Consider the following 25,111-nt stretch of genomic DNA (forward strand, 5'->3'; position numbering starts at 1 on the left):
TAGCAACGGGGTCCTGTGCCCAATTCAGACACACTGGTGTTGAAGACGTGCTGCTCCAAACGAGTCGACCTTGTCATCAGGTTAATTCCCGAAGTCCCTTCTCCCCTCTCACTTACAGCTACTTATCTTTCTCTGCCTTTATCTTATGACTTTTTCCACATAAAGCATTCTCTAAAATATTTGGGGGCAAGCTTTCACTCCATGCTTCCTCAAGAGTGCAATACTACTGGAAGCACGGTTTGCAGGTCATCGTGAGAGGTCAGCGAGAAGTCCCCTGGTGTTAATCGCTTGAGTAATACTGTCTTCTCCTTTAGACCACACCATTAAATTGTTTTCATTACCCACAAAGTGGTTATTTGTGTCAGGGCAAATGAGATCTGACACAAATTCACACTGGCTAATTTCAACCTAACAAAATAGTTTATTCCTATAGCGAAAAGAACAAGACAAGGACAAAAAATGTGTTAAGTCTCCATGATATAGAGGCAGAAGGGAAGAAATGTATTAAATAGATGGGTCCTATCAGAGCAAATGATGCAGCTTTGATGTGCTATCTGGAAGTTGTGAGGGTCTACCCTGCAGGTTATTCTCCTAGAGATTGGGCTTGGGGGAGCACGTATTTTCTAAAGGTTTTTAAAGAAATGATATTTTATATCAGAGATTTGGGTTTGGGTCTCTCTATTTCACTGAACTTCTTCCATCTCTAAACCACCATTTGCTTTGTTCTTTCAGTCATCCAAATGCAAAATTCTGAAGCTGAAGTCACCCTTTTGCTGCTCCCCTCATGCTGATATGTCTCCACCTTCTGAGGCATCTATCATTTTAATGTCTTTTAATTCCATCTTTCCTTTTCTTTTCTCACTGCCATCACAGGAACTCTTGCCTCTGAAGTGTTTATGCATGGGATGAGGGCATTCAGAACACCCTGGTAGTTTTTTCAAAATATGCACATCAGGGCTGTGCCAGCAGACCACTGAAGTAGAAACTGGTGTGTGTGTGTACGAGGGGAGAGAGAGCTCCGCATATGTGGAAAATGTGGCCCGGGGGATCTTGATGCAAAGTAGCACCACATTCTGTAATGAATTGTCTGGGCCCTCTTTCCTCAACCCTCCAAACCAAGCACTTGGAACCAGTTAGAGCCCATCTCTGATCAGGAGGAATCTGAGGAGCCCCAAGCCTCAGTTCAGCCTTAACCCTGGTGTCTGCCTTATATCCCAGCCCCACTAATTCGGTCTCCATGGTGACCTGACACTCAAGGTCTGCTGAGGCTGGGCCTCTCCCCAACTCCTGTCAGTCTCTCAGGGACCTTCCGGCCCCCCGCCCATCGTGCATCCATCCGCCCATCGTGATCCCAGCCGGGCCTGGGTCGATGACCAGGTTCCCGTTATCCACAGCCAGGTTTCCCTGACCCTGACTTCCAGCTGCTGCTCCCAAGAGGGCTGCCTGTACCTAGTTGCTGCAGGAAGTGGCATCTGTTGTCCCCAGCTCTCCTGGCTGGATCCCAAACCCTTCCTTGGCGGCTCCTGGGCACTATTCTCGGGCCCGTGCTGTCACTGAGGACCCGTCACTTTACACTTTACTCTGTGACACTCCCTCAGTACCTCCTTTAACAGCAGGCACAGGCCTTTGTGAGCCTGCCCAGAGCCAGCTCCCTCCCTCCACTGTGACCCCTACAGCCCAGCCCCCGCCTGCCAGCCGCCCAGCCTGCACCTGCTGCAGAGCTCGGACAGTGGCAGCTCCACCTGAACGTGGCCAGCCCCCGCCTGCACTACTTCCTTAACCCTACAGGGGGCTCCTGCCATCACTCTGTGACCCTATCCTGGTCTGGAAGTGTGGGAAAAGCTCCACCTAGGTGGCCATCTGTCCTCTCAGGTCTCCAGGCATCCACTTCCCATGCCAAGGGAATGCCCAGAGAGCTCCCTAGGAAACTCCAGAGGAGCCCACAGCTGCTAGAGAACTTTATCTCCCATGGAGACATGAATTCAGCGAGCTTTGCACCCAGCCTTTCTTGCTCAGCATAGGAAGGGCGGTCTCAGCCTATGCCCTTGACTGACAAACGTGGGACAGGCATTACTGTGCTCCAAAAAGTCTTCAAGGGACCTTAAGAGAAGGAGGCCTCTCCTACAGAACCCTCGGGCCCTAGCCTACTCTCTTTTCCACTGTCCAGGGCTGCCTCTGGCCAATGAGCTCTGGCTTGGCTGTGTTCTCTGAATGGCCAGTGCCTCTAAACGATCCAAGGAGGCCACTCTCTCCTGAGACCCTGAAGCTTCTTGAGGCTGCCCTGAAATCCCAGGTTCCCAGAGCCTAACCCTGGGGGCTTCGGAGGGGTTGCAGAGCCAGATCCCAGGGAACTCCTCGGTTTAGAGATCCCCATCCTTCTTTGCCAGATCCTGAAGGCCACGGCTCCTCCACTCTGTAATCACTGAGACCACCCCCAGGCTGAGCCCAAGCACCACTTTTCCATCTGGGGAGGTTCAGGCCTGACTCTCCCACCTAACAGTGAAGTCTCCTATGTTACTTCATTCCTGAGATTGAGGGAATCCAAGAAAGCCCTCAACTTAAGAACTTCCAGACTGTCCCTGCAGGGACCCCAGGCTGGCCAATATTTCTCCCCAATGACAGAAATCCAGAATCCAGGGGTTGGTTCTTGGCATTGTCCCTGGGGACTGCATTCAGAGAGACTCCCTGAGTCAGGAGGGTCTACATGGCCCCTTGTTATACAGAGGCCAGCAAAGAAGAATCAGGAATCCTAAAGATTCTCCAGGCTCATGCCAATGCTGCCGCCTCTGAACTGCAAGTTGCCTTAAAGCAGAGGAACAAGATTTCCCCTACAAATGAGGAGAGTCCAATTATTACCGCATAAGTTAGCATTAACCTCTTGTAGGACCACGTCAATGTCCTTCTGAGGGTCCATCCCATGCTGCTGAAGAGACACAGTTTCAGCTTCCAAGCTGCACAGAGAGTCAGAACCACTCAGGTCTGCTGTGCCACTTCAACAGCCCTATGTTCCCTAGCCTCAGTGACAGCACTGAACTCCACTCGGAGATGGCATTCAAAAGTCTGCCATGTCATGGTTAGAGAAAAGGCCATGTGAGGACACAGCAAGGAGACATCCATCCTCAAGCCAAGGAGGCAGGTCTCAGTAAAAACCAGCCCTGCTTGATCTTAGACTTCCAGCCTCCAAACTGTGAGAAAATAAATGTGTGTTTGTAAGCCTAAACAAAAAGGCTTGCCATGTGTCTCTGGAGAAACAGCAAGACACCTAAGCGGCCATGCAGATCCTAGGAACTTGGCTGCATGCTTTCCAGCATCTGGACCCTCAGGAATAAACTCACTACAACTCCTTTGGAACCCAGAGCCTTCCACAGAACATCAGACCTGGCGATGAGGAGCCCCAGGATCGAGGAGCTTGGAATGTGTCCTGGGGAGGAAAACACGGACCTCTCAAAGGAGGAATTGTTCGAGTGACAAGTCCTGACCTTTCGCACAAGGCCCATTTGCAGGGTTCTTGAGGTGACCCAGGCATGAGGTGGAGTGCTCTGAATACAGCACTTATCTCATAAGCTTTGCCCTGGACCCAGACAGGCAACTCGGAGCAGATACAGAGCAGGAACAGACCGTTCCCTGACTCATCGGCGAGTCCAGATCTGAAAGGCCAGTAACGTAGAAGCTCTAAGCGGGAGCCCTGGGCCTGTCTGAGCCACGCAGCCCCGCTCCACCTCCCGTCAGTGCTCAAGCCTGGCGATAAGGAGCCTCACCCTGGAAACAGGCGCGGGCCCTAGTGAAGACAAGGACGCCTCTAAGAAAACACCTCTCTCGCAATCGAGGAGACATCATGAAACGACACACATGGCTGGTCCTCGTAAAACTGAAGGAGCAAATTCAATGAGACCTAAGTCGTTCAAAGTGCCGTGCATCACAGTAGCTGGGTCCTGGGCTAGTTAAGGCCGAGGGGTCACACTCAGCAGCCAGGGCCAGCCTCGTGGGCATGAAGCCTGTGCAGTCACAAGTCACTCACAAGGGCCCTGTGCCTGGCTTAAAGCTCTGCTGTTGCCGCCTTGAAATCCTAAGTGTACCTTTGAACTTATTTTTTTGTAAGTGAAGTTTGATGGTACAATGAGCACGAGTGTGAGTAGAGGAGATGTGCAGAAGAAAGGAAAGTAGCACTTCTTTCCCCTGCCTTTTTGTTATAATTTAAAAAAAATTTTTTTTATTGAAGTATAGTTGATTTACAATGTTGTGTTAATTTCTGCTGTACAGCAAAGTGATTCAGTTATACTTATATATACATTCTTTTTTATATTATTTTCCATGATGGCTTACCACAGGATATTGAATATAGTTCCCTGTGCTATACAGTAGGACCTTGCTGTTTATCCAGTCCATATATAATAGGTTGCATCTGCTAACCCTAAACTCTCAATCCACTCTCAATCCTCCCCTTTCCTGCCTCTTTTACAAGAGGTCCACAAATTATGTAGCTGGACCTGTCAGCAGCCCTGATGTAATGGCTTCCCAAGTAACATAAACTCCAGGTATTTTCTGGAGCTCCCTCAACCTCTAGTCCCATGCCTCCCAAAGAAATCTCCTTTGATGCCTTTGAGGGTCACTCCTCACACAAGTCAATTCCCATCCCAGCTTTACTTGCTACCCTCTTCAAATTTCCCCCAGCTCAAAACAAGACCACTGGTGAGAAGCAGGACATAGGGGGCCTGCATTCCAGGAAGAAATCATGTTAAGATACCCTAGGGTTAGTAAGAAAGTTCCTGAGCAGCAGTAGGACCATGCCTGTGGTTATGACAAGGACAAGGATGGAGGCTGGGGCAGCTGCCTCCCAGTGACCCATCCAGTAAATATGTTTGTTAGTTCATTATATAAACATTTGTGGAGTACCTACTGTGTGCCAGGCACTGCAGAATGAAGATAGACACAGTCCTGACCTTGACAAGCTCCCAGTCTAGTAAGAGGTAAGGGCATTTAGCAAATAAATTGTAATAAAGTGAGCTAAATACTTTTATGCATATAAATAGTGTGCTATAGAAGCACTGCATAATTAACTCTGCCTGAGAGAGTCAGACGATATCACAGAGGAGGATCCTGAAAGATGGATAGGAATTTGCCCTGCTAAGAAAAACCACAAGGAGTATCAAGCCGTCCCTGCATTCCTCCAGAGGGGTGGTGAGAAGCCTGACACAACGGAAGCATGGGCTGGGGTGGGTGGGGGTGAAGAGGCATTTGGAAAAGAAGACTGGGAACAGAGCTGTGAAAGCGGCCTTGCAATTCCAGCTAAGGAATTTGAGTTTTATGTAGTATGTAGGAGGAGCGAGAAAAGATCAGAGTTAATTGTGCTTTTTAGGAAGATCCCTCAGCTGGTGGTATGGAGGAAGGCCTGGGGCAGGGAAAACAGGGAGGAAGGAATCCAGACAGACTCAATGTTAAGCAACAGAATGGCGATGGTGGCTTCAGCACGGTCTTAGTAGAGTGGCAGGGGCAGAGCTAGCTTATCATGGTTTAAGGTATTAAGAAAACAGGATAATACATGGAAGGAGACAGAGCACTAGTTACAAAAGGGAGGTAAGATCAAGGGTTATATTTTTTAATGACCAAAAGTAGAGCACAGGAGAGCAAGAATAAGGATGAGGCTCCTGGGGAGGTGGGAAATGACTCTCACAGAAAAGCTAGCAGGTTACAGGGGGGGCCTTTGTAGGTTGGTTAAGCCAGTGAAGGGAGGGAAATTAGGGGAATTCATGCCAGATAACTTCTATCTTCTTGGTTAGAAGGAAGCAAGGAAGGAGAGGTCAGCTGGGAGGGGAAAAAGGGCAAAGCTCAAAAGCCTTAAGGAAAGTGGGAAAAGTTTGATTAGGTCCGATCTTGTTTTGGCCAGTCCCCCGCCCCTGAATCCTAGTTCCCATGATGGATCCCAGCTTCCTGCTTCCAGATCTCTCTGACCTTGGCCACCTGCTTATTCCACCTTTGTCTCCTACCAGATTTCCACAAGCTCATGCTCCTCTGGACTGCTCCCCTTCTGCTCCCCTGCAGTCCCCGTTGGTCCTCCCTGGCTGCTCTTCCCTCTCCGTGTAGACTGGGCCTGCTACTGACAGATGTGCTTTCCTGCAGCACCTACTATGACGAGCCAGCTCTGTCTCTCTCGGGCATCTGAGCTACCTACCGCCCACAGAGCCCTGGGCCAATCCCAGCAGTCCCCTAAGTGATCTCTCCCTCTCCAGCCCACCTCGCAGCTCCCACCTTCTTCTCAACCCACCAATACCCCAAGATCCTACAGGGGCTCTCCACTGCCAGATGAGGCAACTTAGCTATGGGCTTACGACTGGCCACAGACCTATTTAACTTAGCCTGCAGGGCTTTTAACAAAAGTTGAACTGTCCCGTTAGCCACAGGTGCCACCCCTCCCTAGTGCCTTATTCCTACTCTAGGCCCAATCCACACACCAAGGTGTTCTACTCAGTCTCTGTAGACACTTGACAATAAAGTCCACACAATCTTAGGATTCAAGGCCTTCCAATCTCTGGTCCAGTCACTTCTCAAACCATGCAAAGCCCTTTTTCCAGAAACCTGCCTGTCCTGTCCCCGCCCCCTCCTCCCTGTCCCGGCCCTGGCATGGTCCCCCTAGATGTATGTATGCCTGTCTCCTACCCTATCTTTCCCCCTTTCAGTAAGGCCTTACCCTGTCCTTTCCACTTGTCACACTGAGATCCACTCATATCCCCTCTCTTCAAGGAGGCCTCCAAAGACCATCCAAACCCACAGCACTATTTGCCTGGACCCTTCACTTGGCTCCTGTATATATTTCTTTGTTTCTTTTTATCTATATTTCTTTTTATCTTTTTTTTGGTAAGCTCCTTCATTCCTCAGATAAGCCTATAAATAGGGCTCCCTATTAAGTCATTCGCCCAAAAAGCCACACAGAGCAGATCTGCCGTTGTGTAATCTGTCTCATACATAACCCAACCGTTGACTCAAACCACGGCTATCTCCTGACAACCATAAAACATCAGAGCAGCACAGATTCGTAGCCTTCAGGACAGAGGCCATGTCTTATAGTTACTATACTGCCTAAAATCAAGTAGGTACTCAATAAATGTTTATGATGAGAAAGTATAAAAAGCAGAAATCTCTTCTTGTTAAGAAAATGTAAAGGATAAAATAGGCCCACTGTAAACTCTCTGACTTGATGGAAATAAACAACTTATTGTTTATCACTGCCACTCAGGCACCCAAGCACAGGTGTATTTCACCAAAGCAAGAAGAGAGACCCACAAGAAGAAGCAGAAACTAGGAAATCCGGAGCTCTGGCCCCAACACTAGCAATGATTTACAAGATGAACTTGGATAAATCTCTCAACAGGTATTGATTTTCTAGGTAATGGGATCTTTCCTTCTCACACTCTGCAGAGCTATGATACCAGTCTGGTGAGGAGGGGGAAAGAGCAGGTACCTGGACTACAGCAGCGGGAAGGGTTGCCCACCTGGTGTACCCCCGCCAATACTGCCTGGTTTGCCCACCCTTCATCCCAGCTTCCATGTTGACCCCTAGGTCTGTGACAGGCTATGATTCCAGCAAACACCTTTTACTCCTAATTCCTCCCCAAAATGTTTGCTTTAGCTACACAATGAATGCAGTCCCCAGTGGAAATTTTAAAAGTACAAACAATGTTCACACGGATTTGGTAAAAATTCTACCATGGATCAACATACACCATGCTATTCCAGGTGTTAAGTTAGTCAAGTGATGTGACAGGTAACAACCACATTCTCCTTTGGCAGAAGTCAAGGCCCTGAGAGAGGGCATGACTGAGTTCTGGAACTCTAATCCTTCCAGGAGGCTGGGTGCAGGAGAGTTGGATGTAGTTGGGTAATGAAACTTCTCTGTTAAGTGAAATAAGTCAGACAGAGAAAGACAAATGCTGTACACACCACATATATGTGGAATCTTTAAAAAAAACAAAAGGCTGAGTTCATGGAAATGAAACAGAATGGTGGGTACCAGAGGCAGGGGGAGGAGGAATGGAAGATGTAGGTCAAAGGTACAAATTTTCAGTTAGAAGAAGTGTAAGTTCTGAGGATCTAATGTATAGCATGATGACTGTAGTTAATAATACAGTACTGTATACTTGAAAGTTTCTGGGAGTGTCTCTTAAGCGTTCTCACCACAAAAAAGGAACAGAGTTAACTATGTGACAGATGAAATGTGTTAATTATCTTGATCTTGGTAGTCATTCCGGAAAGTATATGTCTATCAAATCATCATGTTGTATACTTTTAAAATATACAATTATATTTGACAATTATTCCTCAGTAAAGTTGGGGGAAAAAAACCAAAGAGGTAGAACTTGAGAAGTGTTCCTGTACCTTGTACTCAGGAAATATTCAATAATCGTTCCAGCTGAAGAGGAAGGTTTCAGGTTTCTAAAAAGATGAAAAACCAGAAAAAAACCGTTCTGAAGGAGGGAGTGTGATAGGGAAATAAAAGAAGCTGAATGGATTGAGATTAACAGAACTGAAGGGGTGTATGGAGGAAACAGAAGCAGGAAGAAGGCAGGGCAGTGATTACACTGGAAACGACGAAAAAGATTTGGTAAAATGACTTTTGAACTGACTGCAAAGGAAGGCATCTGAAACAGTAAAGCAGGAAAAAAATAAAAAATAAAAGAACCAAAAGCCAGACTTGAGATAATAAAGGGCCACATACAGCAGCAGCAGAAGGGGAGGAACAGACTCCTAAAAATGTGGGGTTATTTGTAGTGAGGTGGATGGACCTAGAGTCTGTCCTACAGAGTAAAGTAAGTCAGAAAGAGAGAGACAAATACCGTATGCTAACACATATATATGGAATCTAAGAAAAAAAAAGGTCATGAAGAACCTAGGGGTAAGACGGGAATAAAGATGCAGACCTACTAGAGAATGGACTTGAGGATATGGGGAGGGGGAAGGGTAAGCTGGGACGAAGTGAGAGAGTGGCATGGACATATATACACTGCCAAATGTAAAATAGATAGCTAGTGGGAAGCAGCCGCATAGCACAGGGAGATCAGCTCGGTGCTTTGTGACCACCTAGAGGGGTGGGATAGAGAGGGTGGGAGGGAGGGAGACGCAAGAGGGAGGGGATATGGGGATATATGTATATGTATAGCTGATTCACTTTGTTATAAAGCAGAAACTAACACAACATTGTAAAGCAATTATACTCCAATAAAGATGTTAAAAAAGAAAAAGAAAGACATCCACTCATCAAACAGTAATGAATGCTTACTATGTCATACACAGATATGAATCAAATTATCGCAAAAATAGATGAGCACTAAAAATGGAGTTATTTACATTCATGGAGGGAATACCATTGTGTGAGAATCTACAGTAAAGAAATCCTAAAGTTGGAAAAAAAAAAAAAAGGTATCAAGAAGTGCAGACAATTTGAAAAGGTGGGATGGAGAGGCATACAGTGATGGATTTTTTTAAAATTTGAAGCTATCTTCCCTCTAACGTCAGACGTTGAGGTTTTCTCAATCACCACGTTCCCCCTCAGAATGGAGGGGTCTGTCACACTGCATTGTTGGGGGCAGCACCTGGGGAGCGATGACATTTTTGCCCTCATTCATTTACAGCTTGCCTGGAAGCAAAGGTCCCTCTCCCGAAGGACCCTGCTGCAATGACATGAAGCCCAGAGGAAAAGCGTCTGCCACAAAGGTGCTCCTTTGATTAGCTGTTTTCAAGACAAAAGTACAAACACCCCTGGACAAGACGTACTGAGTAGTGGTGCCTGGGTGGCTTGACTCTGAAAAGAATTAGTCATTCTGATATGACTGCACAGCAACAAGCAAACTCTTGAGTGCCAAAAATCTGATCGTTTCACTCAGCGTTTCTTAAAGCAAAGCTTTAACTTTTTTTTTTTTTTTTTTAACAGATATTTGATTACAAAGGTATGCAAGGCAGCAAACATTGAAAGCAGGCTTCTGTGATGTAGAAGCCACTACAAGGTCACAGAAGCTAAAAACAAACGTTTCAGAATTCCTGGGGACCGTAGTTAGTTTCTCTTCACTCCTGGTTGCTGTGTGTGTGCATGCGTGCGTGTGTGTGTGTGTGTGTGTGTGTGTTCCCAATTCTTTTCAGACAAAGGGCAAATTTCCCAACCCTAGTAAAGGTGGTAATAGTACTTGGTTAACTAGGAATCCTGGTAGGATTCATTAGCAAGATGGGGACAGTTTCTCATGAGGAATGTTTTATAGATCCACACACAAGATGTTGGTGCTATATTACAGGATTCTTATTAAGCTAACACTTGATGGTCAGGGTCTCACTTATCATGTTTTATTCATAAATGTTGCAAAAGCAAAATGAATTATTAATGCAAAGATCATTTGGCAGAGATAGGAATCATTAACAGAATTTCACCGGCACTGAGGGCGGGGGTCGGGGTGCTGGTAGAAGATAGTTTATAGGGGCTAGCGATGCAAGCACAGAGCTTTTCAGATCTGTGGTGACCGTGTTTTCAGATTGGCCTGGGTCTCCAGGAACTGAACTGGTGCCATTGGTCTGCTGTCAGATAGCCTTTGCAAAGCACATCCAGTTAGCTTCCTCCTGGCCGCTTGTCCACAATACAAAACCTGCCATCATGATGGCGCCAACAGTAGGTCCCTAGTCCCCCCTCTCCACAGTACCTGCGACATTACTGGGTAAACAAGAGCACTCTGCTTGAATACAGGGCAAGGCTCTTCAGATTACCTAACTCTTCTTAGTACTTACTATGTACCTTGTTTAGTACTTTCTATGTGTCAAACACTACACTAGGTATTTTATGTGCATTGTCTCACTGTATCCGCAAAAACTTGCCATGCCAGGGTTACTGATATTATCCCCATTTTACAGATGGGAAAACTAAGTCACAGGGAGGTCAGGTGAATTGCTCAGGGTCACGCAACTTGGAAGCTGCAAAGCCAGGATTTAAATCTGGTTCCCTCCCTATTCCAAAGCCCCTACTCTTGCCATCTACTTTAATGAACATAAAGTTTGAAGAATGTGGAGCTGTCATTCCCTGGGAGATGTTGTCATAACTGTCACCAAGCTGCAGAATCTTTAAAATAAATCAAGAGCAAGGTAAACATCGAGAGATCAAGTACCTTTACTGAAATAAACTTAACTAGAAATTAAGGGAGATACAAGTTATAAACATCATTACGTGGGTAGATGTTGTTCTAGCCCTATCACTTTCAAGAGGCTGCTAATTAACCTTGAAAAATTGGTTCCTGGAGCCAATCTGCTTGGATTTGAATCTCAGCTCTGCTACTAATCTTGGGCAAGACACTGAACCTCTCTGGGCCTCAGTTTCCTGGTAATAATCACAGAACCTCCCTCATAGGGTTGTCATGAAGATTAAATGCAATAAAACGTGTCTCAGAACCATGTATTGCACACAGTGAATATTAACTATTATTGTTTTTTCCAGTATGGGTCTATGGGGAAGATGCTTAAGTCCATCCGAGTTTCCTCATCTATTAAACAGATCTGCAGAGAGTTGTTATGAGGGTTAAATGAAATAAAATCCTAAAAGCGTGTAAGATGCAGACCTCCTCATAGTAAGCAATCAAAAAATGTTCATTTGTTTTCCTCTTCCCAAGAGAGACCTCAGTTTCCCACCCTATGAAATGGGATACCCACTCACTCCCCTCAAGCCATTGTTTACCTCACAGGCATGTCACAGCCAGAGCCTGCCAAAGGTCAGGCTGCACATGAGGAAATCTGGGTTCTACTTTTATTTCCAGCTTTTGAAAAACCACTCCTCTAAACCTTGATTTCCTCACGTATTCCTTCTGCTATAACGTCAACAAGTGTGTTCCAGACAGCGTGCTACATGTTAGATATGCAAAGGTAGATAAATAAGGTACAGACCTCAACTTCAAAGAGTGTACACCCTAGTTCAAGATAAAGGCATGTAAACAAATGAAGTACACTGATTGAGGTATGGACAAGATAGAGAGTGGCCCAAAGAAGGTAGGATCAGATTTATCTAGGCAAGATTCAGAGAAGATAAGCCCTTGAGTTGAACCTTACAAGACGAATGCAAGTTTCCCAGGCAGACAAGAGGAAAGGTATTCCAGCTGAAGCAAAGGCCTAGCAATGCAAAGTGAAAAACTGTAAATAATTACTTATAGCTGAGTAGAGGGTGCATTTAGGGGAGTAGCAAGAAAATAGAATAATGCTATCTTCCCCACTTACCGTACAGAATTTCCATGAGACCAAATGAGAATAATGTATTAAAACACTGAAAAAGACATAGTGTCACAGAAATGTCATGTATGATTATTAGTAGTACTCTAGCAAGGCTTATATGGCACTAAATTTTCACCCATTTCCTAGCATGAGAACTCCTGGTACTGTTTCTTCTCTTACCACCGCTTTGTCTCCCTCCCCTCTCCCCTGAGAGAAGGCAAGGTGGATTCAGCATTGATCTGAGTGGAAAAGTAGAAGGGAGAAATAAAAAATTCCAGCTCTTTGTTTCAATAACCACAAACCTTTTCAAAGTCCCTTAACTGTAATGTTTCTCATACTTTTGAAAAGCTCTATCCTTATTGGCCAGAAAAGTAACCTGGACCATAAGACCATGGCTTTTCAAGTGTTCTTCACTATAACCCATAGTAAAAAAAAAAAAAAAAAAAAAAAAAAAAAATATATATATATATATATATATATATACACACACACACCATAATCCAGTCTCACACACACACAAACATTATGAAATACACTTATACCTACTATATGCAATGCACTCTGATATTTTCTCTTCTTTTCTACTTTATGTCATTTTTAAAAAGTGTCAGTTACAATCTCCTAATTGAGTTCACTACTTGCTAGTAGGTCACAACTTGCAATTTGAAAAACACCATCCTAAGAGACAGGAAGGTTTATGAAAGATTTCAAAAGTATGGTTCACAAATCCTTTGAATCTTTCTTTTCTTTTGCATTTTAAGATACTGCAGAATAAAAGAAAGCCCAGCCTATTTTCTTGAAAATAAAACATCCATGTGTACACAGTTCACCTAGTATGTTGTTTGACAATAAATAAGAGGTTTCCACATGGGGTATCTTGTGTGTTTGGGGTTGCTGTGGCTGATTAGGCTGGCTGACAAGTAAGATTTCAAAATACAGGAGTCTCTCTTAGGCAGGGCCTTGGTGCCCTGTGGAAAGTAGGATCATATGTCTCCAATGTCTTTTCGATGAGAACATTCAACAAGCAACTGGTGGTGCAGTGGTTGGGAGTCTGCCTGCCAATGTAGGGGACATGGGTTCGAGCCCTGGTCCTGGAAGATCCCACATGCCTCGGAGCAGCTGGGCCTGTGCGCCACAGCTGCTGAGCCTGAGCTCTGGAGCCCGTGAGCCACAGCTGCTAAGCCCGTGTGCTGCAACTGCTGAGGCCCGCACTCCTGGAGCCTGTGCTCCGCAACGAGAGAGGCCACCGCAATGGGAGGCCTGCTCACCGCAGCGAAGAGTGGCCCCGGCTCGCCGCAACTGGAGAAAGCCCATGTGCAGCAACGAAGACCCAACGCAGCCAATAAATAAATAAATAAAATTAAAAAATAAGCAACTTCTTTCACGTAAAGGGCCCATCACACATTATAACCCAGAAGTGAGCAGCATTCTGCCTCAGGGCTGCTGAAATGGGAACGCAATGCCTAGATGCCTTTCCAGTCACACACAGATTTAAAATCCACATCGCCATCATCACTACCACCACCTCCCTCAAACAGGAAAGAGTCTGCTCCCCATCCGGCTCTGTATGCTTTTTGTGTTCAACCAAAATCCTAAAGCCAGAAAGAAACACAAAGGTCATCCGGTCTACCCTTCTCCTTCCAAAGAGGATGGCCAACTAAACTTTTCTGGCTCAGAGCTGAGTTATTTCCCCTTGTACCTCGACATGCATCTGAGTTCCACGGGGCCTTCCTTGTGTTACTGCACAAGCTTTACATGTCTCTGCCATCACACTTCTGATTATACTGTTTCTCCTACATAGAATTCTTTCCCTCCTGCCAATACAAATCCCACCCATCCTTCCAGATCACACCCCAAGCTCCCTAAGAAGCCTTCCCCAAACTCTACAGCCCCTAATTATCCATTCTTCCTTCTCTGAAATGAGATTAAGCTCACTGAATACATGCAGCCCTTTGCCTCTTAGATGTTATTTAACAGACAGTAGATATATACTTATTGTTTAACTTTCTAAGACTTAAAAGAAGTTACGTATATAAGAAACTTTAATCTTAAATTAACCTTTCCTACAAAATATATATCAAGGAGTAAATAGAAAGGTTTAGCATTTTATCATGAAGATATTTAAATCAGGTAATCATTAATGAAATAAGTATTAAGCTATTAATTTCCATATACTCAGAACCAGTGACTACAGTGATGGTAGGTCCTGCCAGCCCTGTTGATTTTTCTAATGCATATACTATCATGTGAGAGACACCTGTATTAGGCAACCAAATTCTTACATGTACCAGATAGAGCAACTAAGGGGCTTCCTTCCTAAGGAACACCATGAAAGATGCTCTCATGGAAGGGGACTCTGTGCTTTGATACACAGTCAATCCACGAACTCTGTGTTGGCTTTGGCTACTTACTGTCATGGTAGGATTACTGAATTTCATAACTTGGAAAGAATTGAAAGTTTACCTATTCAACCTCAGATGAGGAAATTTAACCAAGAAAAGGTGAGCTAATGTGCTTCAGATCACCCCTGTAGAAAATCACAGAGGTGGGGCTAAAACCCAAATCTGTTATCTGAAGAAGTCAGGAGCTGGAAGCCTAAAAACCTCATACCACCTAGCTCTTTGGTTTCATTTCCCCTGTCCCCAAACTTCCTGTCTTCCACCAGATCCCTCTGTCTCACCACTGAGGAACTTCCCCAGGTCCTCCACACCAAACTATCTTCCTGATGTTAACCAATTCCCCAATGTTGTTTCATCTTGATGCCCTGACTTCTCTTAACCTACTCGGCAATCTCACTGTTTCTTCTGGTTTTGCCCTTATCCAACACCACACCTGCCCAAACCACACAGCTCTTTCATTTTAAGCCCTTCCATACATTCCAGACAGAGTTACATATGACACTGAAGCTGGTGACCATGATGACCATCTCACAAAAAGTCCTACCTAGAATGACAGAAGTTTTTTTTCCATCTCATGCTGTATATAATATAGAACATGCTGGAAAAAAGGTTTTCTCTTTAATTAGGCAGGTAGTTTCTCAAGATACATAGCCAAGCAAATGATTATGCTTGCAAGTTAAGCAGGGAAAGCAGCAGAGTTTGTTGACACTACCAATAAATACCAAAAACAGCAACAGCTCTAGCTCAAGAGTGGAAAAATGGATTAATGTGACTACTCCTTTTCTTACTGTTGTCTATGTTCTTGTCAAGACACTACAAGGAGAATGAGGTGGTCAAAGCAGAAGACAGGACAAAGAGGAGGCCAGTAAAAAGTCCAAATAGAGCAAAACTAGCTACAGAGTGTGGAAATAAACATGTGGACTCCAAAGGCCAACTGGTCAGTCTTGGTTCCACCATTAATAACAAGTGACCTTGGGCATACTGCTTAAAGTCTCCACTCCGTTTCTTCATCTGGTAGGGGGATGACAGTAGCACCTACCTCACAGGGTTGCCATGGGAATTAAATAAGTTAATATCTGTAAAACACTTAGGACAATGCTTGACACATATTAAACCCTACATAAATATTTGCTAACTAAAATAAATCCTCAGTTTGAAATTATTTTAACAATCACACTATGTGTCTGCTGACCTCCAAATCTTATTAGCAGTTTCAGGACCTGCAGACATCATGATGGTTCCCATACCACACCATATATACCCTGCATCCTCCATTATGAGTTGTTTCCCAAGAATTCATTTTATAGTTCCTTCACACTGGGAATTAAAAGGAATATACTCCTGGCTCTCTCTCAATCATGGTCCCCATGGCTGCAGCCACCACACATGGTGAGAAAATGACCTCTCTAACGTAGAACACAAGGCCTGTGAAGCCACAAAAGTTCTTGTTTGCCCACATATCACAAATTCTACCTGTAACCCGGGACTGGAATTGGGGCACAACTGGCTACCTGCCATAGAGAAAACAAAATGAAGGGAAAATTCTTTGCCCCAAAAGTGTCTTCTTGGTCCAGGGCTCACAGTGGAGAGCAAAACTCCTCAGAGCTGTTTAAACTCTGTCTTAAAGACTCTCCTCCCTCCGTTTCTTCATTTCCTTCTCATCAGGCTCTTGGCTACACTAGTTTTGATCTTCTCAAGGTCACCAAACAACTACCACTCTGCTAAGACCGCATCTGACTCCACCTCTCAGGAGTATTAACATTGCTGATACACCCTTTCCTTCTCACAGCTTCCAGGCCACCGTATTCTCCTGGGTTTTCAGGCTTCTCCTTTTCCCGGGCTCTTGTGACGTTGCTCCCTGCCTTCCCACCCTCCCTACGTTGGAGGACCCCAGGGCTTGTCCCTTGGTCCTCTTCTCTCTTCCATCCACACTCACCTCCACGGTGGGCTCATCCAGTCTTGTGGTTTAAAATACCATTTTTTTTTTCCCCAAACGACTCTCAAATATAGATCTCCAGCCCAGACCTAAATCCTCAACTCTTGATTCAATAGGATCAATTCAATAGGAGAAATTCAATTCACTGTCTAATAAAATCCTAAACTTAGCTAGTCCAAAGCCAGACTCCCAACCTTCCCCTCAAATCTCCTCTTCTGTCTTCCACATCTCCGCAAATGACGCACTCCACCCTCCCCTCCTCCTCCCGCCTTTCTTCATAACTTACCGCTCAGCAAATCCTATTGACTCTACCATCTAAAAAAATTCAGAATGCAACCTTGTGGCATCACCTCTAGATGCCCTCTGGTCCTAGTCATTACCATCTCTCTTGAGTACTGAAATACGCTCTTAAGCAGTTCTCTGTTTTTACCCTTGCCCCACTACCGTACTTCCTCAAAACAGCAGCCAGAGAAATGCCATTAAAATTCAAGTCAGGGGGCTTCCCTGGTGGCGCAGTGGTTGAGAATCTGCCTGCTAATGCAGGGGACACGGGTTCGAGCCCTGGTCTGGGAAGATCCCACGTGCCGCGGAGCAACTGGGCCCGTGAGCCACAATTACTGAGCTTGCGCGTCTGGAGCCTGTGCTCCGCAACAAGAGAGGCCGCAATAGTGAGAGGCCCGCGCACCGCGATGAAGAGTGGCCCCCACTTGCCGCAACTAGAGAAAGCCCTCGCACAGAAACGAAGACCCAACACAGCCATAAATAAATAAATTAATTAATTAAAAAAAAAAATTCAAGTCAGATCACGTCACTCCCTCGTTCAAAACCTTCCAATGGCTTCTCCTCCTCTCCCTCAGGAAAGCGAAGACTTTATGATAACTGTGCAGCCTGACTGAATCTGAGTCACTCCACCTCTACCACCTCAACTCTCTGACCTCATCACCTCCCCCCCTCCCTCCACTCCACTCCAGCCACACTGGCCCCCTTGCTGTTCAGTCTCCTATGCTCACTGCATCTCCTGCCTGGAACACCCTTCCGCCCACACGCACATGGTTCACTCCCTCACCACTTTCCCATCTTGGCTAAAACGTCGCCTTCTAGGTGAAGCTGTCCCTCACAACACGTTTTAAAACTGCAAACTGTACCTGCTTAGCGCATTCCTTATCTCTCTTCCCTGCTTTATTTTTCCCCATTAGACCATTCAATATCTTATTTTACAAATTTTATAATAAAATGTACTATAAAATTCTTTTGTTCGTCCCCATTAGAACACTTATATTGTCTTCCCCTATTAGAGTATAAGCTCCAGACAGGTGAGGGTTTATGTCTGTTCATGTTCACTGCTGCATCCAACTACCTAGTAAGTGCCTTGTATACAGCAGGTGCTCAACAAATATTTGCTGAATGAAGGGGAATAATGGCTGACTTGGTTCCTCTTACCTAAGACAGTCATCACCGTCTTCATTAGCTTCATGGGTGTCCTCCGGTGGCTGATGGACCCACTTGTGTGCGGAGATAAGACGTTGGTTTTCCTCTTTACGTACATGTAGATCCGCAGGTACACCACGACCATAATGAAGAAGGCCATGAGGTTGGACACAGTCCAGAAAATGAGGTAACTCCTGCTATAAATGGGGGCCAGGGAAGAGCAGGCAGAGATGTCACAGAGGCAATTCCAGCCCAGTGTGGGGACAGCCCCCATAAAGATGGCAATGGCCCAGACGAACAAGATGAGCAGCGTCACTCTCTTTTTCGTCAGGTTGCTGTGGACTCGCATCGTCATGATTGACATGTGCCTCTCCACGGCAATAACCAACAAATTGGTCAGGGAGGCTGTTAAGCTAGTGTCCAGAAGCCCCTGGCGGAGAAACCAGCGGTTGACAGTCAGAGTTTTTGAAACTGGGCCAGTGTTAAACATCAGGTATACATAGGCAATTCCAGCAAAGAAATCTGCAGCAGCTAGGTTAGCCAACAGGTAGTAGAAGGGGAAATGAAACTTTCTGTTTTTGATTACTGCTGCGATGACCAGAGAATTAGAAAAAAAGATAAACAGGCAGAAAAATGTTCCAACACACAAAACAATTACAAGCTTCGTTCCTGTCCACTCATTGGCAGTGTCAGTGTTGCTCCTATTATAAAAAAAGTCCATCTGCTTATCATAGTAACACTCATTCATTGTGGAGAAGAACTGAACATCCTAGAAAGAAATTTAAAGAAGAAACAAATATCACTCTTTGGAAAAATCAATCACTAAACAACCAATTGCCATTGCTAAGCCCCTTGTTCTAGTCAACTCCTATTAATCCTTCAAATCTCAGTGTACATGCCCTTTGCTCCAGGACCCTGGCCCCTGACCACCTATCACAGCATTTATATCATATCAGTCATCGTTGTCTGTTTCCCAGGTTAGGTGCAAGCGCAGTGAGGGAGGGTCTGTGTCTATTTTGTTCACCATGATAACCCCAGGACCCATCTGCCCTGGCTGCCTCAAGACAGGTACTTGCTGAATGGTTGGCTGGCTGGTTGGCTGAATGAATGAATGGTCATGGAGGCAGGAATAGGTCAAATATTCTGAGCCTTGCAATAATCCCCCCTGCATTGGTAACAATTACAGCATAGCACGTTAAGGCTTCTCCTGGTGGTTTCCAGCTCATTTCTTATTTATAGGTTCTGTTCATTAATCAAGGGCAGGTTGGTAATGCCAGGCACATTGTTGCCCAGATAACAGGTGTTGAGTTACTCTTCACATGACCAAATGGCTTCCCCAAGAGATTAATTTTCTACCACTTCTGATTCCAATCCTGATCCTCCTTTTGCCATCTTTTAGTTTCAAACTACAGTGACAACACTTGTTAAGCATGTGGTGCAGGGCTGGCGACTTTGGCCTCAATCTTCCTTCCTTACCTTTTTGTTCACTTCTTTCTTATTCTCCTAATCCAAATTGTACCAATGTGAGTTTGCATATTGGATTTTCCACCTCAGTCACTTCAAGTCAGTTTCCTTCCCTGGACTCTCTTCCACACTGATGGTAGTAGAAGGCCAGGCCTCCATGGGTAAGACTAGGATCTGGAGTCCAAGGGTGTGAGAACACTCCTGCCAAGGAGGGGCAAGTCCTCCAGACACATGTCTGAAAGTAGACCCCAAAATGGGGTATCAAACAGACAGGCAAGACACTAATCTCAGGACAAGATCTCTTGCAGCCCAAAAGTGAGGGATTCTGGCCAAGGAGGGGCTGGGCAAGGACTCAAACAATGTCCATCCATCTATGCTTATTAGGAAGACCAGGTGTTCTGCCTCACGGTAGTCTGGCTATAGCCAGGAAGTGTCCAATCAATGGAGACTGGGGTTGAAGGCCAGAAAATCTAGCTTCTGGGGAGAATGACCACGGGCTCCCTCTCCAGAAACAAGGCTACAACTTTTTTCCTGGAAAGCTGGAGATCCAGAAGGCCCAGGCACTGAGCAGTCCACTGGTGGGAATGAAGTGGCTCTAACAGTAAAATCTTACTAGAAATCCCCAGCTCTTAAGGCTCTTATAAATTCTACAGTCCAATACCACATCCAGAATCAGGATAAGTGGATCAAATATCAGCTTGAAGTAGTACCAAATAGAAATTTATCATAGACAGTCTTCTTTTTATATATTTATATTTTAATGGTATAATGATATTTTTCATGAATTAGATATATGCATCCCTGCGGTAAATAATGAAAGGTAAAATATCATTTTATATGCTTAAAATAAACAAAATGGGAGTGGTCTCAAGAGACAAATGGTTCTAGTGCCTTTCAGTTACAAGGAAGGGGGATTCAATTTTAATAAGGACAAAACAAAGATACAACAGGGCAATATATCTATACTACATCATGATAATTTTCCCAAATTAAAACTATAGATCTACATGATAATTTTAATAGCTTCATAATATTCCAGTATGAATATACCACACTTTACTTAACTAATCCCTAACTGTTGCATATTTAGGTTGTTTCCAATATTTCACTTTTACAAGCAAGGCGACATTCTTATGCATTAATCTTTACAGACTTCACCAATTATTTCCTTAGGATTAATCCATGGATTTCAAGTTGATGAAGTAAAGAATATAAATTTATTTAAAGGTTTCTGATACATGTTGTTGAACTGCCCTTGAGACAGATCATATTTCTAATCCCACCAGCACATATAAGAGTTGCATAGCAGATACTAATCTAGTGAAATTCAATTTTAATATCCAAGGGGAAAATGTAGCTTTCAACAGTATTGAAAGTACACAGAAATTCAAGACAAAAAAATCCAAAAACCACATAAGAAATTTTAATGATTATGTGTCTTCTTATGTGCGCAATTTCTTTTTTAATAAATAAATAAATGTATTTATTTTTGGCTGCGTTGGGTCTTCGTTGCTGTGTGCGGGTTTTTTCTGGTTGCAGCGAGCGGGGGCTACTCTTCGTTGCAGTGTGCGGTCTTCTCACTGCAGTGGCTTCTCTTGTTGCGGAGCATAGGCTCTAGGCTTGCAGGTTTCAGTAGTTGCAGCACGTAGGCTCAGTAGTTGTGGCTCATCGGCTCTAGAGCGCAGGCTCAGTAGCTGTGGCACACGGGCTTAGTTGCTTCACAGCATGTGGGGTCTTCCCAGACCAGGGCTCGAACCCATGTCCCCTGCATTGGTAGGTGGATTCTTAACCACTGCGCCACCAGGGAAGTCCCTATGTGTGCAATTATTATGTGTCCTATCATGAATGAAAAATCCTTTTTATTCTGCTATATGCTTTAGATAGCTAAGAGAAGCACATTTCTAATTTTAAAATTATATTATTCTTGATTAACTCATCAGTTTAATCAAGATTAAATTGTCAGAAAGATGTAGGAATTAACATACTACCAAAAAACTTTAAATTTTCCTAATTTCCTTTTTTTTTTTTAAACATCTTTATTGGAGTATAATTACAATGGTGTGTTAGTTTCTGCTTTATAACAAAGTGAGTCAGCTATACATATACATATATCTCCATATCTCTTCCCTCTTGTGTCTCCCTCCCTCCCACCCTCCCTATCCCACCCCTCTATGTGGTCACAAAGCACCCAGCTGATCTCCCTGTGCTATGCGGCTGCTTCCCACTAGCTATCAGTTTTACATTTGGTAGTGTATATATGCCCATGCCACTCTCTCACTTTGTCCCAGCTTACCCTTCCCCCTCCCCGTGTCCTCAAGTCCATTCTCTAGTAGGTCTGCGTCTTTATTCCCGTCCTGCCCCTATGTTCTTCATGACCTTTTTTTTTTTTTTTTTAGATTCCATATATATGTGTTAGCATATGGTATTTGTTTTTCTCTTTCTGACTTACTTCACTCTGTATGACAGACTCTAGGTCCATCCACCTCACTACAAGTAACTCAATTTCGTTCCTTTTCATGGATGAGTAATATTCCATTGTATATATGTGCCACATCTTCTTTATCCATTCATCTGTTGATGGACACCTAGGTTGCTTCCATGTCCTGGCTATTGTAAATAGAGCTGCAATGAATATTGTGGTACATGAGTCTTTGAATTATGGTTTTCTCAGGGTATATGCCCAGTAGTGGGATTGCTGGGTCATATGGTAGTTCTATTTTTAGTTTTTTAAGGAACCTCCATACTGTTCTCCATAGTGGCTGTATCAATTTACATTCCCACCAACAGTGCAAGAGGGTTCCCTTTTCTCCACACCCTCTCCAGCATTTATTGTTTGTAGATTTTTTGATGATGGCCATTCTGACCGGTGTGAGATGATATCTCATTGTAGTTTGGATTTGCATTTCTTTAATGATTAATGATGTTGAGCATTCTTTCATGTGTTTGTTGGCAATCAGTATATCTTCTTTGGAGAAATGTCGATTTAGGTCTTCTGCCCATTTTTGGATTGGGTTGTTTTTTTGGTATTGAGCTGCATGAGCTGCTTGTAAATTCTGGAGATTAATCCTTTGTCAGTTGCTTCATTTGCAAATATTTTCTCCCATTCTGAGGGTTGTCTTTTCGTCTTGTTTATGGATTCTAATTTCCTTTTAAAGGGGTCTTAACATTTATTTTGGTTCATAAATTTGGTTGAATTTGTAATTAGATGATGCCCTAAAACCTCAATGATTCTTACTTCAAAAATCTTCAAGTTCAACTTTCCCCCATCAAAACCAAAATGGCATGTTCTTCGACATATTTTAGCAAAATTCGTCCTGAGAATGAGAAGCAGTTTTGTCTTACAAAGTTGAAAACCACAAGAAAACCATGATTAACCGGAACTCCCACCACACAGTTCCCTACCTCTGAGCCTTGAATTCTACTTTTGGGAGAAACAGACAATGAGAATATAAAAAGTTTATATAGGGAATTGATGAAAAAGATTCCACAGGATGGAATATTAAACAGCCATTGAAAACCATATTTACTATGAAGTTGTAGTAATACGAGGAAAAGCATATGCCATTATTTTAATTATAAATATATATGTATGTATACATATACAGATATTTATGTATACATACATATATAACATACATATAAACACACACAAATGTGCTTGTGTTTGTATGTCTTAACTATTTTTAAAAGATATAGAAAGAAAATAAGGAAAATACTCAAAGCGTAAATAGTTAATTAAGAATGGTAGAATTGCGGGTCATTTTTTAAAAATTCTTTCCAGTTTTTTCTATGTTCCACATTTTCTGTAATAAATAAATAAATAGACTTTTAAATGCTAGTCTACAAATTCTGTCTTAGGAGCACATATTCTACTTAATCTACCTTTCTTTGACAACTACGACAATGAAAAATCAAAATTAATGCTCAAAGGAAAAGCCTCAAGGATTCACTTATGTTCGTTATTACTACTCTTACCAGCACAGCGCACTTTAGCATTTTCCACTATTAATGAAAATAAAATGGTTTTCTACTTAAAACTTCATGTAACCACAAAACCTTATATGCTGACAACTGACCAAATCAAGACGTCACTTTCCCCAACTCTCTTATAAAACATTTCCTAACACAATTGCCCCAGAGCCCCAAATATGAATAACTAGAAGTTTCTGAATTAGTACTTTTGATTTTTTTTCTCTGCCATATGTTATCAAGCTTGTTGACAGTCCCCAGTACAGTACATATTAACTACAGATCACCATATTCTCCTAGCTGGAAATTACCAAAAACTTTAGCGAGCTTATAACAAATTATCGACATAGTTTCTCGACCTCTCTCAAACCTTAAAGTATGATTCTATTATCTAAGCCTAAACAGTCCCTCCACAGAGATACCCCTCTCTGACCAATCGAAAGTAACACCCAGGTCTCGCTATCAGAGAGCCTTGTTTTCTCTACCGGTTGTGACGTATTTTTTGTGTGTGTGTTTGCCTTTATTATTCACCCCCCACTGCTAGACCATTTCGCTCCAGGAGAGCAGGGAGCTTGCCTTTTATGCTCATGTCTATAGCATCAGCATGTGTGGAAGGAAAAAAATGAATCTGCACCGGACACTATCTCTTCCCCCACTAAAATGAAGAGGTTCAGTTAAATGCCTTTGATGACTTACACATCACCCACTAAATATGCCAATTAGAGAACTTCACTAATTAACTATGTGTTCTTGGGTTAGTTACTTAATATCTTGACTTCATTATTACTATTTTTAATTGCTAATATTTGAGTGATTACTTTGTGCCTGGTGTTGGACTAAGCATTTTATGTAGGTCATCTCATTTAATCCTCCCCTCAGTGATGTAGATACTACTAGCATATCCATTTTGCAGGTGAGGAAACTGAAGCAACCTCGCCTAAGGTTGCACAACTAGTAAGTGGAAGATCCTGGCTTCTCTTCAGGCAGCTATGCTCCCAGGCTTGTGTGCTTCTCTACAACACTACATTTTCCCTCCACAGATAAATGAAACACCAGACAGAACAAGAACTATAGTCATACTTAACAACAACCATGGGATTACCAAAATAGACTGATCCCACCAAATCACGTTCAAAGACTGTCTTGCACTATAAAAAAAGTTGGGCATTCTAAATACACTTTGGGTTTTTTATTTTGTTTTAAAAGCCCTGAGAAGTACAGAAAAGGCATTTTTTTCTGAAAATATGTTTTCAAATTTTACAGTAAGCAGGGCACACAATACAATTTCAAGAGTAACGTTGCTAAACTTTAATTCTGCCAAATCCCAAGCTGTTTTTTTTCTTTTTCTTTTTTTTTTTATACTTAAGGTTTAGAGGGTTTGAATAGTTCTGACCCAGAAACAAAAGATGTTAAACTTTAGAGGTATTACCACAACTTCAAACTTCAGTAATTTAAGACTTCATAAAATGATGGTTTAGAAAGTCTATATGTGGAATCCAAATGAAAACTTCAGGAGCAAAGCTTTCATTTGGACTCTCCCAAACTCGATTCTCTGAAAAACTGTCCAGTCAGCCCATAATGTGGAAACAATTATGAAAATTAAGACATGTGAAAACCACTCAAGCAGCTTATTTCGAGCTACATCTTACAAGACAAGTTACTGCTGGCCTTTTAGTTGACTTTCAATAAC

The 25,111-nt window shown here is 43.4% G+C and overlaps 1 protein-coding gene across 2 annotated transcripts in view; it reads right to left on the reverse strand.

Annotated features, from left to right (window-relative positions):
* LPAR3 (lysophosphatidic acid receptor 3) overlaps positions 1 to 25,111 on the reverse strand; it is a 74,551-nt gene that overhangs the window by 31,825 nt on the left and 17,615 nt on the right. For both annotated transcript variants that reach the window (XM_036829168.1, XM_036829175.1), the window contains exon 2: positions 18,001 to 18,757. In XM_036829168.1, the coding sequence (XP_036685063.1) occupies positions 18,001 to 18,736 (736 nt within the window). In that variant the 5' untranslated portion in view covers positions 18,737 to 18,757. The remainder of the gene's footprint in view (positions 1 to 18,000; positions 18,758 to 25,111) is intronic.

The sequence above is a fragment of the Balaenoptera musculus genome, chromosome 1 (genome assembly GCF_009873245.2).
Source record: "Balaenoptera musculus isolate JJ_BM4_2016_0621 chromosome 1, mBalMus1.pri.v3, whole genome shotgun sequence".
NCBI lineage: Eukaryota > Metazoa > Chordata > Mammalia > Artiodactyla > Balaenopteridae > Balaenoptera > Balaenoptera musculus.